The sequence below is a fragment of the Rhinolophus hipposideros genome, assembly GCF_964194185.1.
Source record: "Rhinolophus hipposideros genome assembly, chromosome: 13".
Taxonomy (NCBI): domain Eukaryota; kingdom Metazoa; phylum Chordata; class Mammalia; order Chiroptera; family Rhinolophidae; genus Rhinolophus; species Rhinolophus hipposideros.
This window is the reverse complement of record NC_138059.1, coordinates 58,157,457-58,177,113: the sequence shown is the minus strand read 5'-3', so window position 1 is coordinate 58,177,113 and position 19,657 is coordinate 58,157,457. Positions and strand designations below refer to the sequence as shown.

Sequence of the window (19,657 nt, the reverse complement as noted above, 5' to 3'; positions counted from 1 at the left end):
CCCCTTTGGAGGGGGTCAATGCAGTGACTTGTGTGTGACACTCACACAGGAACTAGTGCATTATATAGATAAAACAAGTATATTTTACTCTGAACTAAAGGTGGCAGCCACTCAAGATCCAGACGCTCAAATTCTTCCTACCTCCCATTGAAAACGTATTACATTTTTATTAATTACATTTTAATGAATTAAGGTTGTGGAAAAGTAATGCAAATGAGTTCCTCTTGTCTGTGGTACAGACCAAGTTTAGCAGAGAGCAACTATATCATTTTTGTAAATTATTTTGATCAGTAATCCTCCCCGTTTGCTAAATTGTATTGCTATTAAGCCAGAAAAAAATGAGTTTCCAAAAGATCATGCCTATTGAAATAAGCGATGTGCTTTGTCACTAGTATGGACAGTCATTTGATTAAGGAAAGCATATTAAATAGAGAGAATAATGGTTGATGCAGACGCTAATTTACTTATGGCAGAAATGTTTTGTGCTTTAGAATTTTTTCTTTATATGTGATTATTAATTATGGGTACCAAAATCTAAATAAATGCACTATATTTTGCACAGGGAGATTGCTATATTTATACTTGTATCCATATTTAACAGTAAGAATTTGAGATTTAGGCCTCAGGCAATATTTTTTGTCTCTAAACTATTATGCTACAAGGTGTTACTAACATTTACATTAATGTGCCATACAGTGAAATTTAAGCATGGTAAATTAAATTTTAAGAGAGTAATAAAGGTCATTTAAAATGCATAGGAGTTTTAAGAATAAAAATTCAACAGAAGATGGATTTTAAAGGGAGGAATAAGTGATGACTTTTTCATTCTTTGTTAGAAGATTAAATAATTACTTTGGAATAGCCCAACAAATTTAAAAGCTTCGGCACCGTTAAGTTAAATACAAATTGTAATGTCAATAATTTCTCAAATAGCGTTGATATTGTCTCATTCTTTGGATCACTGTGAAAATCAGTTTTGACCAAGTTCTCTGAACATCAGACACAAAATCTTGAATTATAAACTCAATTCACTTTGTTATCTTATACAAACCACTAATGCCTCCGAGGCAGAAAATGACCCATCTCCTGGGAAGGCTGGATGGGTTGAGTCAACAAAAGGCTTTGCGATGGTAATATCCTGCAACAATTGTTCAGTTTCACCTCAAATCATTTTATCTACAGATAGTAAACTGATAAAAATCAATCTGTATAATTTTGATGTTCAAAGCAAAGCCTGTCAGTTTCATTCAGGAGATTTTTAAAGAATTATGTTCCTTTTTAATACGGGTATTTTCCCGATTCTGGAAATTGTAAAATGTTTATATTTCATGAAAATGAAGGACCTTGGGATGGGTGGGAGACAAGGTATATAGATTATATCATTTTTCTCTCCTTGAAGATTGACAGGTTGAGTTTAGTTAGAGATTCCTGTTTCTGCAAAGAAGGATTATCTTGGTAGGCATTTGTCCTTAAACTAACCTTGAAGAGACCCTCCAGTTCCAAGATGTCTTTGGTAGTTTGAAGAGGCTACCAAATGACGAAGGTGAACTAGATGGTCTCAGAAGGCTCTCAGCTCCTGGACTCGGGCATTCTGTGAAGTCTTCTATAAACCAGCGTGTTTTGGGAGAATTAACTCTCCATAGCCAAACTCACAATAAACATGCCTAAACAGAACAGGCATCATATGAATGTATGAAAAGCCAAATGGTCAGGACGATCAGTATGGGTCATTGACATTGGATTTCCTCTGCTGATAGATAAGTATATTCTGGAGACCATTAACAGGTTTAAACAGATAGTTGTATGTTCCGAAGATTTTCTCTGTCAAGCAAGGGTGAATTGCCCTTTTCCAATCTAGAAATTTTTGTCCTATCAATTTCCCTTTCTGTCTACTTCTATCTCTACTGCTTCAGTTCTCATCCTCATCATCTTGGGAATCTTGTCCTAATAATACATATTAACACGTTATTTTTTGTGTGTTATTTTCTGAAAAGCTTCCAACTGATGTATTACAATTTGTGCTGATTCTTACTAATTTTTCACTTTGGGGTAGGGAAAGAGATGGATCATTTTCTTACATGTCCTCAAATGGTGGGGTTATGCGTTATTTTGCGTGTATCTATATGTTAATTACAGCACCCACGTTTTTTTAACAAGGTAAACATGTTGAATAGGATATTCTGAGAAAAAAATTTATATGTGCCACTTTTAGCATCTAACTAAATGATAATCATCAAATTATAGTTTACTAAATGTGATGAGATTTTGATGACCATGTTATACATTCTCCTCTCTCTTCCTGTGTCTCGTATTTCACTCCCTGTTCCCAATCTAAGTATCTTTCTTATTTCACTAAGAAGCATCTGCAGAGAACTTCCACATGATCCTACTACTGTACTGACAACCTACCTACACCTGCTCCCCTATGCTCTTCCTGCCCTCCTGTCAGCGTGGATGGACTGTTCCAGCATCCTCTCACCTGCTAAAGACATCTTCTAATTTTTGTGTCCCTCTCTGCATCATCAGATTGTCCTTCCTCTCTGCTGAATCTTTCACATCAGCTTAGAAACAACTTGTAATATTTCCACTGTTTAAAAAAACTCTCCCATGTTTCCACTTACTGGCCCATTTCTCTGCTTTCCCTTTACAGCAAAACTCCTTAGGAGAGTTGTCTGCATGTCCTTCCCTCTTGTTTTCTCTTGAACCTACTCCCTTCCATTCCGAGTACCCTGTGGCGTCATGGAAACGCTCTTGCCAGGACCAGCGAGGCTGCACGCTGCCCAAATCAGCATCTCACCCAACCTGGCAGCCGCTTCTAATATGATTGCTCATTTCTTCTTGATACTTTCGTCATTTGGTGTTCCAGAACACCACTTTTATGGTGTTGTTTTCTTCTTTCCACCCTCTTTCTCTGTTCTTTTGGCTGGTCCTCCACTGTCTTTCTGACCTCTAGTGGCCATGAAACATTGCAGTTCCTTAGAGGTCTGGTCTTGACCTCTTTTTTTCTCTCTACACCCACAGCTGTTTCTAGCTTCTTAGCTTTAAATACCAGTCTTGACAATCCCCCAATGTATGTCTCTCCCTCTGACCTCTCTCCTGAACCCCAGACTCATATATGCTCCTAAATCCAATATCTCCACTTGGGTACCCAATAAGCTTAGGGGTTTAACATGTCCAGAACTGGATTCCTGATTCCATATGCCTGCAGGCCTGCTTCTGCCCTATTTTCCCATTCTCAGGGAATGACAACTCCATCTGGTCATCGCTCAGGCCCAAAACCTTGATTTGATCCTTGACTTCTCTCTCTCCCTTTTCTCATCCCCTCCATTCATACCATCTGCAAATTTGTTGGCTCTGACCTTCAAAATATTTCCATAGTCCAACCACTTCTTACCACCTCCATTACTACTACCCTAGTCCAAGGCACCCCCCTCCTTGTCTGTGATCCTGCGGGGACACCCTACCTGGGCTGTCTGCTTCTCCCCCACCCACCTCAGTCTGTTCTCCATACACCACCAGCGTGATCCTTTCAGCACATACATCAGATCATGTTAAAACCCCCAGTGTCTTTCCATCTCCCATAGAGTTAGTGTAGGAGAATTGGCAATACCTTACCAGGTTCTTTGTCACCTGATGCTCCCCATCATTTCCTCCCAGCACCTCTCCTCCACCAGCCTTTTCTCTGTTTCATGGCCCTCGGTCTTGCTATTCTGTCTGCCTGGGATGTGCTTCCCCAATCTTCTCATGTCTTGCTCCCTTACTTCTTTCAGGCACTCCCTCATCATCCTGATTAAACTAGCATCTTCCCTACCACCCCACTTCCAGCATTCTTAAGCGTGCTTTCTTTTTATTCACAGCATTTATGGCTATCAGACACATGATACTCTTATTTGTATATTGTGTTTCTATCCTTTCCAGAATGAAGAGAAATGAGAAAAGGGTTTTGTCTGTTTTGTTCAGTTTGTCTCTACATGAGTAGAGCGGTGTGTGGCTCCCAGTTCTTGAATGAATGAATGAATGAATGAATGAATGAATGAATGAATGAAAAATGAAAAAGAACAGGAACTGGACTGGAGTCCTGGCTATATGATGTAAATGTATGACACGACATAAGTCTCCATCAGCCCTAGCGTATATTAGTCTTACTTTTATGATACTCTTTCTCGTCTGTAGCTTAGTAGCTAACTTTCCTCCACATTATTAAAATAGCATCTGTATTGCTTTCCTTCATTTATTTTCTTAATCTCTTGACACATTTTAATGTCTTGAATGATTTTCAAAGCATGTCCACAAGTTAACTTTTCATGAATCTCTTGGGTGATGACAAATATACACATGGGATATTTATCCAGTGTGGGGCTTCCTCTAGTGTGAAGACGATTTGGCCGAGAAGAGGAGGAGCAATGACGTTCTGCGCAGGGCCATCGAGACCTACCAGGAGGTGGCCAGCCTGCCCGATGTCCCCGCCGACCTGGTGAAGCTGAGTTTGAAGCGGCGGTCAGAGAGACAACAATTTCTAGGTAAGACGGACTGAGAAGAATTAATTCAACAGCCCATGCCATGCTTTTATCTTGAAGAGCCTGAAGGCTACACGTACTCTTTGAAGAGTCTAGATACATGGAAGGAAACCTGAGTTCTGTAACTCGTATCAGGTAATTTACCTGACTGTTTCTTAGGCTGAAATAGTAATCCTAACCTTAATAATGACAAAAATGCAGATGGTATTTTGAGCACCCTTACCTCCTCACCCCACCCCACCCCACCCATTTTAAAGCTGAGATAAATGCGATGCTGAGAGGCTGGGTAATTTGCTAAGGAATTATAGCTAATAAATTAATAGGTCGGAAATAAAAAACTCTTCCTGTCATGTCAAATTCCTTTTTCTCTTAACTATAACAAACTGATTTATGCAGGCTGAAATTATCAGTGGGGCGATTTTTATAGAGGAATATTAGCAGTTCCAGGCACTCTAAAAATTTTACCTGTAATGTTTGACTCTGTGCCAAGGAAATTGATAGAAAAAAAAATGAATCATGAAGTAAATTTGCACATATTTGAAAAGAGCACTATAAAAGCATCCTCTCTGACCAACCCAGGTTCCCAGAGCCAAAGGCAGTAAGACTCGCGATGAGCTACCTTCCTGATAACCAGGCTTGTGGTTTTCTCCCACGTAACATGTCATCAGTAAAACTAGGCAGGAAGCATGTAAGTCACATGTAACTGCTGAGATGGACGTTAGGCTGGCTGAGTAAGTTACATGAACGACTTACAGATGTCACTAAGAGAGGCTCATGTAAGTAGTAGTCAAGGTCAATTGACTCTTTTCCCAGTTTTCTGAGGAATGGGATTCAAGGTAGTTGTGTCACTTTGGTAGATGACCAAAATCTGTGATAGGAGCAGATGACCCAAGTGATGATTAAAAACTAGAAGAAATGGTCAGTTAGATTTGTATTCATAAGGATCAGTCCAGGGGATGGAAAAAATGCAGCACGTGTGCATGATGGATGAGTCAGGGCTGGGACTCGGGGGGCACTCACTGTGGGTACAACATCCGCATTCCTGAGTTGTCTTCTTGACTCAGGTTCCAATATGGCTCTGCATACACAGGTCACTGATTCTGTCGTTACAATTTTGATATTTTGTTCATCGTGGACTTTATTATATTAATTTTTATTTTAAAAAAGAATACATAAAAATCACTCATCTCGATTATTGAATTTTCGGTACCCTCTTCCACGTTGGCCCCAGCAATTTAACTTTCTGTCACATAGCCTTAAAAATGAATTGAAGCGAGGATTTTCATGACTCATGCGTGCATGGTATCCTATCGTCCACCAGAGGGTCCCCTAATACTGGATGATGTCTCCTCGCTTCCTGCTGAGGTCATTCATTCCCTAAAGATGGCGACACTCAACTGAAAACAGTGTCTGCAGTGGACCTCAGCACCTCTTCAAGTTCCACACAGGACGCTAGACCCCTAAATCATTAGACTTTTTGTCTGTTCTCTAGTCATAATTTTAAAGTTAATCATAATAAACCAAAACTACCTCTGTAATATATTTTTATAAGGAATTGGTAACTAAAACTTCGTTAAGAGGGAATTCAACATAAAAAATATAAATGGTGATGAATTTAGAAAGTCAGAATGTCTTTAAAATGTTTTGTTTATGGTAAGTGTTATATTCAGTATCTACTTACAGGAGTTATTGATAATACTGCAACTGTATGATGAAATCCTAATAACTCTCTATATGGACTCAGAGTGAAGCTGGTCTTCAGGCTCTGTTGAAAGGTCTCTTATGATGTGTAGTTTCAATGCAAACATAGACGTAATCTGTTTTTATTTCTATTGTTTTTTGTTTTGTTTTTCCCGTGCCAAATCAGGTCACATGAGAGGCTCCCTGGTTACCCTGCAGAAATTAGTTCACCTATTTCCTGATGACACTTCCTTAAAGAATGACCTTGGAGTGGGGTACCTCTTGATAGGAGATAATGATAACGCCAAGAAGGTTTATGAAGAGGTGAGCGAGCAGCAATCTCCTATTAACTATATCAAATTGTTTTGAGCGTGAAGTTCTAATGTTATTTGTGAATTGCATTACATACACCCAGTCTCTCACTCTCTTTATTTTAAATTAAGTTCAATGGAATGTATTATGATAGGTGATATGTTCTATATATTGTTTTCACATCGCTTCTTTTTCCCTTGATCAGATTTTAAATTTTAGTTGACACTTGGTACATCAAAACCTTCAACCTGTAATTGTGAGACTTTTAAGGCTTTGTATCAGTCAGTCCACAGCCTTTCCAAAAGTGTTCTTTATGATAGGAGGAGGAACTCAAGTTTTTCACAAATGTAAAAACACAATCTTTTCCTTTTTTCCCAAAAATTCTGGTTGAGAGAGAGACTATAGAATGTCTTTCAGGCCTATGGAGTAAATTACTCACCTTTCCAAGGGTATTGACTCTGATCCTCTAGCAATGATGCCTTTAAAAGGATTTCTATCTTATAATGGATATTTGAATAAATGACCTGTAGGTTACAAGGAATTGTAAAATCTAGAAAACTGACTCCTTCAAGTAGTGAGGCAATTCACTGGGTATGGAATAAACAGGATACCAAATGAACTTGCAAGCTGGAGAAAGTTAATGCCTCTGTAAAAGAAAGATGAACACATTTATTTATTATTCTTTAATTTAGGCCTTTTGGTCAATGGTTTTCCAACTGGTGCACTTTACATGAAAATGCTACTACTCAGTGATAGTCAATATGATTCATTCTGTCTTTAAAATGCTGTCAAGTAATATAGTGATTTCATACTCAGTCTGGGGATTGGTCCACTCACAAAACGATGCTTTCCTCCTTTTATTGCTATTGATGCTTACTTGAAAATCATTGAATTTCAGAGCAGTTGTCTCTTCACCCTTGTCATAATTTCTTTACCTACTGCAGGAACACAAATAAGCCCTTTGCTTTTTCTAGTGTCTCTAATATCTACCTACACAAAGTAGATTGACCCGACAGTGTTGAAAATGTGTGCCATCCACTAACGTACTTATTCCAGATCATAAAATATGACCACGAGGGGCATTGTATTTGCCAATGGCCGAAACATAACACAGAGCTTTGTCTTGCAAAGTTTGGTTAAGGGGAACCTTATGTATATCACTAATTCAGGATGTAGTAAGAACCATCAAACTATATTAGATATACCCATTATTCTGCACTTTCAGAAGCTGCAAAGATGGAATTGTAGAATTCATTCCTCTCTTCCTCCATTTCTTCCTTCTTTTCTTCCTTCCTTCCCAAAATCATGATCAAGTGTTAACTGGGTGCTAAACACATGTGAGTTTAGGGCCCGATCTGAAAACATACTAATTTCTCTCACCCACTAGGGATTTGTCTTTCCTTACCTTTTCAAAACCTTCCTTGAATATATTCACATTTTTAACCTGATACTGAATCTCAGATATGTGAAACATTTTACTTCATCTTGAAAAATAAAATTCCACTGCTGGTGTTTATACATTTGAAATAATAATCTCTGAATAAACACCACAGTATGCAGAAAGTCTAAAATATAGCTATACAATGCAGTTGAGGGTGTTTCTTTTTAAAGAAGCATAAATAGACTGAAAAAATTTGTGGGGTTTGCCTTATACTTAATGGATTCTCTTTCCTTAACCACACTTTATCCTGATATGTCACAGTCAAATATCATTTCCAGAAAACTTATAGCATAATTTTATTTTTTTCAAGTTGCTTTTTATCTCTGAATACATTTATAAAAATTATTGATCATTTCCAGTCTGGGTTTTTTGCTGTGTTTAGTTTCAACAAAGATTGACTTTAAAATGGTTGGACGTAGATGGCTCACATTTGTAGCCCCCGGAGGTGCTCCTGAGTTTCCCTACACTAGTAACACTGCCCGTTACCCACGCCACCCACGGCCAAAAGACCATCATCGTTCTTGATTCTTCCCTCTCCTTACTCCTCAATGTATCCATCCACTGGGTCAACACATATTTGGTGAAACCCACCAAGGTTGCTTCGGAAATGTAGCTAATGATACAAACACAGTGTCCCCTCATGGAGATTATCTTGCATGTGATACTAAACAGAATTTTTTTGTGATTTGCCTCTTGCCATCTTCTCCAATCTCATTCCCTTTTGCTGTTCCTAGCCTACTATTCCTTTTTATTCACTTTTTCCTATGCTTAAATACCTCCTCTCCCTCTGTCCTGTATCTTCCCTTTGCCTGGTGAACTCCTATTGATCCCTAAAAACCTTTCAGACCTTGCCCCACCACACACACCCTAGACGAAGCTAGGTGTTCACATCTGCTATACCCCCTGCATGCCTCATGCCTATCACTATGGTTACACTTACCACATTGCATTGCCTTGGTCTCCTTTTGGGTTGGTCTCCCTCCCTTGACTGAGAGCTCCCTAAGAAAAGAGAGTATATGTCATTTATGTTTATGTGTCCAGAGCCTAGAAATAGTCTGTGCACTCTAAAATAACTAGTAAAGGAGTGCATTTGCTGATTCCTTGAGGTGATGGCTGTGTGTCTACAGTAGGCAGAAATTCATCTATGTAGCTGCAGTAATTGTAATAATGTCTTCGAAGTTATGCTACCAGAAAGATGATTGGCTTCAATTCAGTTCAGTTCCAAGGGTATTTATTGTGTTCTTGCTCAGCATCTAGCTCGGAAATAGGTGCTCTGGAAGGTTCAGAAGAGGCAGAGTATGTGCTTCCAGAGTTCTAGTTAGGGAGGAAAGCCCACATGCACCCATCCATTCAGTTAGAGCAGATTCTTCGGTGACCTACCATATGCCAGCACTGTTCTTGCTCTGGGGATCAGCAATGAGTGCAATGGACACAATCCCTGTAGAGCTTCCATCTTAGTGGGGGCAATAAATAATAATAGTCAGATGGTGATGAGAGCTATGAAGAAAAAGGTGTCAGTATAAAGAAGTTAGAAAGTGACTAGAAATACGGATGAGGGCTGTGTGTTTTCTGTCGGGTGATTGGGCGTAGGCTTCACTGGGATAGTAACCTTTGAGCAAGAACGTCATCAAGGTCAGGGTGTAGCCATTTGGACATCTGGGAGAAGAGTGTCTGAGGCAAAGGAGTGCTGCGAGTGCAAAGGTCCTGAGGCAGCGCTGCCTTGGGCTTGCGGTGCAGCCACAAGTGTCCAAGGCACCTCAGAGTGGCTGGTGGGAGGCCGGTAGGACAGAAGGCCAGGCAGGTAGAGCAGCCCAGCTCAAGAGAGGCCTTCGAGGCTGTTCCTCAAACTTGGTCTTACTCTGAATGAGGTGGATGGAACCCCGTTGGGTTTTGAACAGAGAAGGGATGAGACCTGACGTGGAATTTAGTGAGTCCCTTGAGGGCCCATATAGAGAATGGACTACAGAAGAACAGGGCTGGGGGTACAGAGGGTCAGCAGTCAGGAGGTCCTGTAGGAAGGTAGGGGAGAGATGACAGACTTGGAGCAGGTGGCGGCAGTGAAGGAGATTACAAGGCATATGATTCTGACTATATTTTGAAGGTAGTGTTGGCGGGATTTGCTAGCGGATGAGCTGTAGGAACAGATACAAGTTAGAAAACACTGAAGAGTTGGTAGCGCATCCTGTGGACTCACCAAGGGCGTGAGGTCCCCTCTCCTGACATGTTTACTCCTTCTTTATAAGGAACCCATGGTGACTGTTCCCCTTTCCTCCTCAGGCTCGAGGTGAAAGAGAAGCTACAGGATATTCACTCAACTCACACCTGTTTCAACTTTTGCTTTGGTTCTGTACATTAGTTTGTCTAAGCCTCTTCGCAAGTTGACTGTTTTTGTTTTGATTTATCACTGCTAGCATTTAATTTAGGGGCATTATAATCATTCATAAGAAATGCATATGATATTAATAGTGATTTGATTTATATGAAATATTTACCTGAGTTTTGTCACAGAATATTGGATTTGCTCCCACTTTATCCTCAGTTCTTAAAACGGTTTGGACCTTCAAGAAATGTATTGAATGAATGGATCATGATATATTATGAATGCAAATCTAAATTTTCTCTTAAGGCAATGTATAAAGCATGTAGAAAAGAAATGTAATAACCATTCAGAGTTGACGACAAGGTAGCACATTTAAAGCATTTTCTCCTGACCACTAAGAGAAATGCTGAAGTCATAACAATTGACAGATATTTTGCTGATTTGCATTGTTCAAAACAGTGCTTTGACAGTCATTGCCCCATTTCTTCATTCTTGAAGAACTAATGCATAGGTGTGCAAACATTGAGTTGAAGGGAAATGGGGCCATTTAAGTCTAATACATTGCAATGAGACAAAACACTAGAGTGTTGTAAACTGTAACATCATAATCCAATCTGAGTACAGCAAAGCTAATTAAAATTTGTTTTGACAGCCATTTGCAGAATGTGTAGTCAATCACAAGAGCTTTTCGTTTTCTTTGAGCTTAGGTTCTGAATGTGACACCTCATGATGGCTTTGCCAAAGTGCATTACGGCTTTATCTTAAAGGCACAGAACAAGATCGCAGAAAGCATTCCCTATTTAAAGGTAACTGTCCCTGATGTGCTCTTTTTCATCTTCCGATTCCTTTAAGTTATTTGGTCACCCTTGATTATGCACCGTAGATTGATTGGCATGCACTGCTGAGTCTTTTCACCATGAAAATGTACACCCTCTGACCATGACATTCATAGACCAGTATGGACCTTCCCCATAATTGAATGTCGAATATAGAAATACCAAATATGTGAGCAGACTCCTTGGGAAGACTTTATGGAGAAATTCCTAAAACTGCTTTTATTAGTTTTTATTGAAATGTCAAAGGTAGACAAAAATTATTGACGTAATATTTTAAAATATGGGTGATGCATTAAATGTTCCTTTTACACTGTAATCTGACCGTTTTGAGCTATCGAGCTTTTGGGGCGTTGACCTGTTAAGTCTGCATTTTTTATCTCACTTTGTATAGCTTGCCATGAGCCCTATTCAGATGAGTTTCAATATGTAATTAAAGTATGCTGTCATTTTTCCTCTCTCATATCTAGTCGAATCCTTGTCACGTCACCAGAATCACACTAGGTCTGGCTCAGCGCTGTCCAACAGAACTTTTTGCCACGATGGAAATGTTCTTTGTTTATACTCTCCAATATAGTAGCCACCAAGCCACATGTGTCCACTGAGCACCTGAAATGTGGTAGTGTGACTGAGGAATTGATTTTTAATTTTAATTCTAATTAATTTTAATTTAAATCATAGCATTAGCTGGTGGCTACCATATTGGACTGGTAGATGATTGGATGCCTCCGAACTTTTTTTTTTAAGTAACTATATGTTACACTTTTATGATCAGTTTTCTTTCACATGACTTAACTTACATGTTATATTTGGCCAACATAATTCTATTAAAAACAATTTTAATTGCTTGACTCTGTTGAGAATCTGAACAATTTATATAATTATTCATATTTCTGGGTTCACTTGAAAGGTCCTATCTGGCCCACGTCGTAGCGCAGGAGCCAAGCGGTGCTGCCCCCTTGAGGTGGGCGTGCACCCCGCAGTTTGTCGTGGCTGTAACTGGGCCTCTGCAAACCTTTGCATTCCCTGTGAAGACCCTGTGGCATGTGTGTTTCTCTGGTTTAAAGTATTCCCCTTAGATTTCCTTTGACTTGATAAGGGCCTGATAGTACTCTCCTTGCTTCAGAGATGGGGAAACAGGTAACGAATGAGGACATTTATTTGAGTGTCTGTCAGTCAGGAACCCTGTTGGTGATTCTCTTCTCTTGAGTCATGCTTCTCCTGTTTCTTGTAGCTACTTTTCAACATTATGCAAATAAAATTTCTTGACAGTAAAATGGCTTCTTCTTGTGAAGAAGCCTCAAAAATGCAGATTTTTGTAAAGAATTCCTTGACATTTAAATATTTTTTACCCTTATCCTTTTTTTATATATATATTTTTTAATTTATTGGGGTGACAATTGTTAGTAAAATTACATAGATTTCAGGTGTACAATTCTGTATTACATCATCTATAAATCCCATTGTGTGATCACCACCCAGAGTCAGTTCTCCTTCCATCACCTTATATTTGGTCCCCCTTACCCTCGTCTCCCACCCCTCACCCCCCGTACCCTCTGGTAACCACTAAACTATTGTCTGTGTATATGAGTTTTTGGTTCTCATTTGTTTGTCTTGTTCTTTTGTTGTTTTTGGTTTATATACCACATGTCAGTGAAATCATATGGTTCTCTGCTTTTTCTGTCTGACTTATTTCACTTAGCATTATACTCTCAAGATCCATCCATGTTGTCACAAATGTTCCTATATCATCTTTTCTTACCGCCGAATAGTATTCCATGGTGTATATATACCACAACTTCTTTATCCTTTTTAAAATTTATTGTTGTGTATTAATATTTTCTCTACTTGCCCCCTTTATTTTTAACATATTCCTTTTAACATATTCCAATTTCAATCCTTATGTGGGAGACAGGGATAGGAATCAACTAACTGTTTTAGAATAAGATTTGTTTAATAATAATTACATTTTCAAAGATTCCAATTATTATATGTTTTGTAAAAGATTTTATTACAAAGCAAGGACATATATGTTTTGAGTGGGAAAAAACATTACTTGCATTTGGGTCCCTATCACTTCAACCATCTATGAGCAACTAAACATTTTGGTTCAGGAATGAAAAAAAAAGCTTCTAGATGACAAATGTTTAGATTTGGGGGACAAAATTAATGTGATTGATAGTCAAAGAAATTCCTTGGGATATTGAAATATGAGTGTTCCCACAGAGACAATTCCCAAAGCATTGTTCTAATGTTATAGGTGATTCCACTGTTAATTAATGATGAATGTATTCTTAAATTTAACTTTTATTGACTCCTTTTGGTTTTGTATTTTAAATATTGTCCAGTAACCTAATTGCCAAACTTTAATATTGAGATGAATTTGTCTGGTTCTTAGATTTTCGTATGGTAATAAAGATTAAGTAAATCAATGAATTAAGTGTGGTACTTAATTATCTCATAAATGCTAACACTGTCCTTTCTACAGGAAGGAATAGAGTCTGGGGATCCAGGCACTGATGATGGGCGATTTTATTTCCACCTGGGAGATGCCATGCAGAGGGTTGGGAACAAAGAGGTAATATGTTTCTAACTTTTGGTTCTAACCGAGCACAGAGTTGGGAGGGGGGTGATTATTTGTAACAGAAAGTTACAATTGAAAAAATATTTAGAGCATAAACTTTTGAAGGAAGTGATTTAAACTTTTTTTAAACAACCCAACAACTCCTACTTAATCCCATAAAGAGTTTTTGGGATTTTACTTTTATAGTTTCTTTCAAGAAAGTATGTGAGTGAGTAATCATAAGAGCAGCCTCTAAACAAGTGTGTCTGTGTGTGTGTCTGTGTGTGCATGTGTATATGTGCGTGTGTGTGTGCCTATGTGTATATCTGTGTGTGTATTAGAGAGATAGACATTGCCTTGAAAAATATTTTTTAAATTATGAAATAACGAGATTTTAACAGTTTGCCTAGATTTCTTTTTATTTTATTTTAGAATTTTAAAAGTAGTTATTTTAGAATGCAGTCTTTATTCAACTGATTTCTAAGCACATTGAACCCAATGGTTAATTGTGTAAATTACCTTCTGAAATATTTAATACCAACTTTAAAATGAACACCTGTAGCTATAGTAATGGCAGGTACTGACACAGAAAATGTAATAGCTAAAAAAAAAGTTACATATTTTCTTTGTGATTGTTCCTTTTTTCCCTGAGCACAGTGTCAGCTTCTTTAAGCATACTATTAGATCATCAATCGTGACAGTATGTACTGTACGTTCCCAAACTTTCATAACCCACCATGATTTACACAATGTGGCTGAACAGCCAAGCCCACCTTTCCATCCTACACCATCTCAGGGGGCTAGACTGGGCTCTCCTCAGAGTCAGGGATAGAAGGGTGAAGTGAGACACTGACGCTTTGTAACCATTGTATTCCATGTATGCAATAAAGTGACACCTAAGGATAACACAGCTTCACGTTTCTCTAATTAATTAAGAACATGGGACCATTTGGAAATTGAGGGTTTATTGGAGCAAGGGGTTTTGTGACGGGGTAATTGCCAGCTAGAGACACAAACCAATTTGGGGTAATAGTGATTTGGATAACTGACAGTTTTCTTTATGCATTTCTATGTATCTGTACCTTTCCCCCTCTAACCCACCAGTTAGTCAACTGAAATAGAATAAAATATGAGAGTGATGAGAAAGAAGAGAGAAAAATTATTGATTAGTAATCACTTTTGTGTTCCTTCATTTTTTTACATGTTAGTGCCTCCTTTGAAGGAGAGGGATAAGAGAGATTTTGCTACAGTATCTAACACTGGATAAATGTTCATGTCTAATTGCTATAAATGTAATTGTCACTAATTAATTTATCTTTGAACATCTCAGGGTCCAGGGCAAAGACACATAAAAGAAGTCTATGATTTCTTCTCACATCTTAGATGAAAACAGCCCTTATTTCAAGGGCAAAGAACTTACGACTAAACATGTGTTAAGGGCTTGGGATTTGAACCTATGGGACTGTTCCATCAGCTTACTTATTTTAATATGCACAGAACAGCACAGTTCTTGAATTTAAAAAGTTCACAAGGATTCATACTTCCAGGGAACAAAAATAAGCCTGTAGAAACTCCATGTTGGCATATTCTTAATATCAGGTATGAAATCTATGAATTGACTGTCATGCTCTGAGTTCACATATTGGGAAGCCACCATCCTTCACGTTTGTGTGCACGGAGGTCTGCTCCAGGCCCCAAAAGAGAAGCAAACCCACACCTCTGTGCTGCAGAGGTTGACAATCAAATTGTCTTTGTGGAAGGTTTTTCGAATGAGTGTGTTTCACATGGACAAGGAGAGGGAGGAAGGGAAATCATGATAGTCTTAGCAATTTCCATGTCAGCTGTTATCAGTATTTCCATAACTCCCACATTCTAGCTCTCATCTCCTACTCCAAATCCAGGCTTGTATGTCTACTGTCTGCTTAGAGTCACCACACGATGTCATTGCGACAACTCACTTGTCTTCCTCTAAACCATTTTTCTTCCTGAGCTCAGGCTCTTATTTGATGACACTGCCGACTTCCTGAGTTCAAGACTTGAGGCAACTCTGGCTCCTCCCTGTCCGTCCACAGGCCTCTTCTCCCTCTAGTCTTGTCAGGGCCACATTCTGGGACGTCAGCTTCCTGGGGCCTTTGGCATCCATCTCATCTTCCGTTTGCATGGTCAGTGTTGTCATCCCACTGTAGTCAATTGCTGCCTTCGATGTCAGTGACGGCTGTAAGAAGCTGCCTGTGGTTTCTTGCTTTAGTCTTAGGCCTTCTAGTGCTCAAAGGCCCCACTGTGAAAAATAAAAGTTCTGTTTCCAAGAAAGGACATTCACGATCCCCCATAGGCCTTTGCAGCCAACCGTTCTTACCACAAGTGTGTGTCCTGAGCCCCACTGCGCACCGCGATCCAGGCATCGCAGGCTCCGGCTGGGGCCGCGTGTGACAGGCCTGTTCCCCAGATGCGGCTGGGGTTTTCTGAGTTGGAATCATTTGACATACTTTTCTGTGTGTGTGTGTGTGTGTGTGTGTGTGCGCGCGTGCAAACCCTACCTGGCAACAATTTGAAGTATAGAAGACACATTTAAGAAGGAGCCCCCAAGTGCTTTTTCTATTTTAGTATTCTTGATTAGCAATATAAAAGGGAAATAGTAAAGAAGAAGTTTTCAGAGGATTCCGACTCAATCATTGATTTTTCTATCAATTCTTACTGTAAAGAAGAATTTTCTATCAATTCTTACTGTAAAGGAAGTCTAGGTTAATTCATTGGGTCTTCTGTGTCGTTGAAGATGATTTTATCTTCATTGAAAATACCATTGAAGATTTTTTTTTTAATTCCATATCTCATTGTCATGATGTGTTTCTCTAAAAGTTAAATGGCCGAAGGGTACAGAATTAAGGGTCCAGCAGGACTAACTTTGTGTTTCGTTGAGTGTCAGAAATAACTTACAGTTTAGACGAGACATTTTAAGGAAAGAGATTTGCCCAGGCGTCCAGCATGGTGAATATTAAGGCAAAGACTAAAATCTAAGACTTCTAACTCCTAACTACAGCAGGAGGTTGGCTGTTTTGGTTTCTTATAATAACTTTTTTTCTCACTATTCTAACAATGTACCTAGTCCATAAAATGAATTACTAAGGATTCAGAATTAATATACTTTAAGAGTTTCAAGACAAAATCATCTGTTGTAATTAATATTGTTGTTCACTTTAACACAAAAAGGTATAGGAAATAAAATCCTAAATTTAAATTGGAAAAAAATAACAAAAATAGTCCAATTAATTTCAAAGATAAAATGATATTTAAAAAAATCAAACACTTAGGTATTTTAAGTTTCTTGTTTTTAAAGAATCTATAGCTACTACAATTTACATGTATTTCAAAGAAAAAATATGAGTGGTTAGCATATGCATTCTTAATTTGAGATATTGAAAAAGATAAATAAGAATACCACTTTTGAATTATTATTATTTTTTTTAATGATACAAAGATGGAAGGATTGTGGAAGAAGTTGCCAAGAGCCCTGGGTGATAGTGCAAGACATTTAGCCTTTTTAAACTTCAGTTTCAGCACTTGTAAATTGGAGATATTTGCAGTATTTGGAAAGATCAAATACGATACATATATAAAAGCAAATTGTAATAAACTAGAAAATGTTACTGAAAATATGCAGTGGTACTACTATCACACTTGATTTCTCCAATGAAGGAAATTTTGAAATGTGGTTTTTAAAAGACTTTTAGAAGTTAATATACTTTACATTTAAAGTATATCTGTCTTACGAAAATATGCTGCTGGACTATCTTCTTAATCTGCTTGATATTAAATGCCTGTGTTTAATTGATGAAAATGTGTTTGAAATCACTCTTCAAAAATAACCATTAGATCAGACTTATAATAATGGCGGTGAAACTATTGAGGACACCACTAGAATCATTTCCATTCTGAGGACAAAGGAGTGTGCACACTACAGGAAACGTAGGGGGGCCACTAGGGGAGCATATGGTTAGGGCGTCATTCGAAAGAGACATATGGAGCAGCATACTCTGCAGCCAGCTGTCCCTGAAAAGGCTAGTCTTGGAGGCAAGTTGTATCATGTTACAGCTAACCTAAAGCCACAAATGTTATCCCTTATGGCAGAACAAAAAAAGAAACAAAAATCCCCTTTCAAAAAAATCTAATGTGGGCTATTGCTATATTAATGCCAACTCAGAATAATATTTCCTTTTGTCTACTTAATGTAATGGAGTATTTACACTCTGTTACTTCAAGGTGGTGTTCTTAAATGCAGACATGGAAAGAACATGCATGTGAAACGAAGGTACTCTCGACTTTAGCATTCCAATTTTGTAAATGCAGATATTTTGGAAGAAATTATTAAAGTCATAATCCTTTCCTTTTAAGGGAAACTTAGAAATAGAATTTAAGAATATATAATCTACTTTCGTGTCTTACATTATTTATTACTCAACAAATAAGTTCTAGACTCTGTGCTGGACACTCTGAGGGAGACCAGAATGGGTACAGCATGAATCCTGGATTAAAAGACTTTACAGCCTGACAGTGAGCATTAAATGCACACGTTCATTTATAATAATAAATCATAATCAGAGACCCATTCAAATAACAGTGTTTTAGCCAGCACAGCAGACTTGGGCACCTGACTAGGAAGCTATTTATTTTAATGTCACAAAGTAATACTTTATTTTCAGTGACTTGAGTTTTAAAATTATTTTTAAAAATGCTTTGTTTGTAGTTCAATTTTTCTGTTATTTCAGGCCTATAAGTGGTACGAGCTGGGGCACAAGAGGGGCCATTTTGCGTCTGTTTGGCAGCGCTCACTCTACAATGTGAATGGACTAAAAGCTCAGCCTTGGTGGACCCCAAAGGAAACGGGCTACACAGAATTAGTGAAGGTGAGTGTTAATTTAGACCTCATCCTCACCTAGTTCTCATCTATTTCCTACTCAAAATCGGAGAGTGCTTCTCACGGAAAGGGACGGCAAGGAGGAAATTGATTTCATATCCAGTGACATCTGCAAAAAAGATTGTAGAAAGAATCTTATCATCCTGTTAGCCAAAAGTTTAATTGAGATGGTGAAGAAAGGAATTTTTTCTTTTTTTTTTAAATTTAAGTTTATTGGGGTGACAATGTTTAATAAAGTTACGTAGGTTTCAGGTGTACAATTCTGTAATGCATCATCTAAATATCAATCACAGTGTGTGTTCACCACCCAGAGTCAGTTCTCCTTCCATCACCATATATTTGATCCCCCTTACCCTCATCTACCACCCCACACCCCGCCTACCATCTGGTAACCACTAAACTATTGTCTGTGTCTATGAGTTTTTGTTTCTTTATTTGTTTGTCTTATTCCTTTGTTGCTTTCAGTTTTATATTCCACATTAGTGAAATCATATGGTTCTCGACTTTTTCTGTCTGACTTATTTTGCTTAGCATAGTAATCTCAAGATCTTTCCATGTTGTCACAAATGGCACTATTTCATCTTTTCTTATGGCAGAATAGTATTTCATTGTGTGTGTGTGTGTGTGTGTGTGTGTGTGTGTGTGTGTGTGTGTATATATATATATATATATATATATATATATATATATATAATCTTCTTTATCCAATCGAAGGACACTTTGGTTGTTTTCACATCTCGGCCACTAGAAGACAGTGTGGAGGTTCCTCAAAAAAATTAAGAATAGAATTACGATATGACCCAGCAATCCTTCTCCTAGTAGGTATCTACCCAAAAAACTGAAAACATTTATCCGTAAAGATATATGTGCTCCAATGTTCATTGCAGCTTTATTTAAAGAATTTTTTTCTTGAAAAGCTGTTCTCAAACGTTTTGGCTTTAGGACCCCTTCATACTCTTAAAAATTATTGAGCACCTCAGGGAGCTTTTTGTGGGGGAGGGGACGGGAGTTATGTCTATTAATATAATTATCAATAATTGAAACTAAAAGAGAATGTAATGATTATTTATGAAGTCTTT

General features: G+C 38.1%; 1 protein-coding gene across 4 annotated transcripts in view; it reads left to right on the top strand.

Annotated features, from left to right (window-relative positions):
• The window catches only part of ASPH (aspartate beta-hydroxylase), a 192,461-nt gene that overhangs the window by 131,351 nt on the left and 41,453 nt on the right, over positions 1-19,657 (top strand). For all 4 annotated transcript variants that reach the window (XM_081069791.1, XM_081069790.1, XM_081069793.1 and 1 more), the window contains 5 exons: positions 4,370-4,520; positions 6,385-6,521; positions 10,978-11,076; positions 13,592-13,681; positions 18,430-18,567. In XM_081069791.1, the coding sequence (XP_080925917.1) occupies positions 4,370-4,520; positions 6,385-6,521; positions 10,978-11,076; positions 13,592-13,681; positions 18,430-18,567 (615 nt within the window). The remainder of the gene's footprint in view (positions 1-4,369; positions 4,521-6,384; positions 6,522-10,977; positions 11,077-13,591; positions 13,682-18,429; positions 18,568-19,657) is intronic.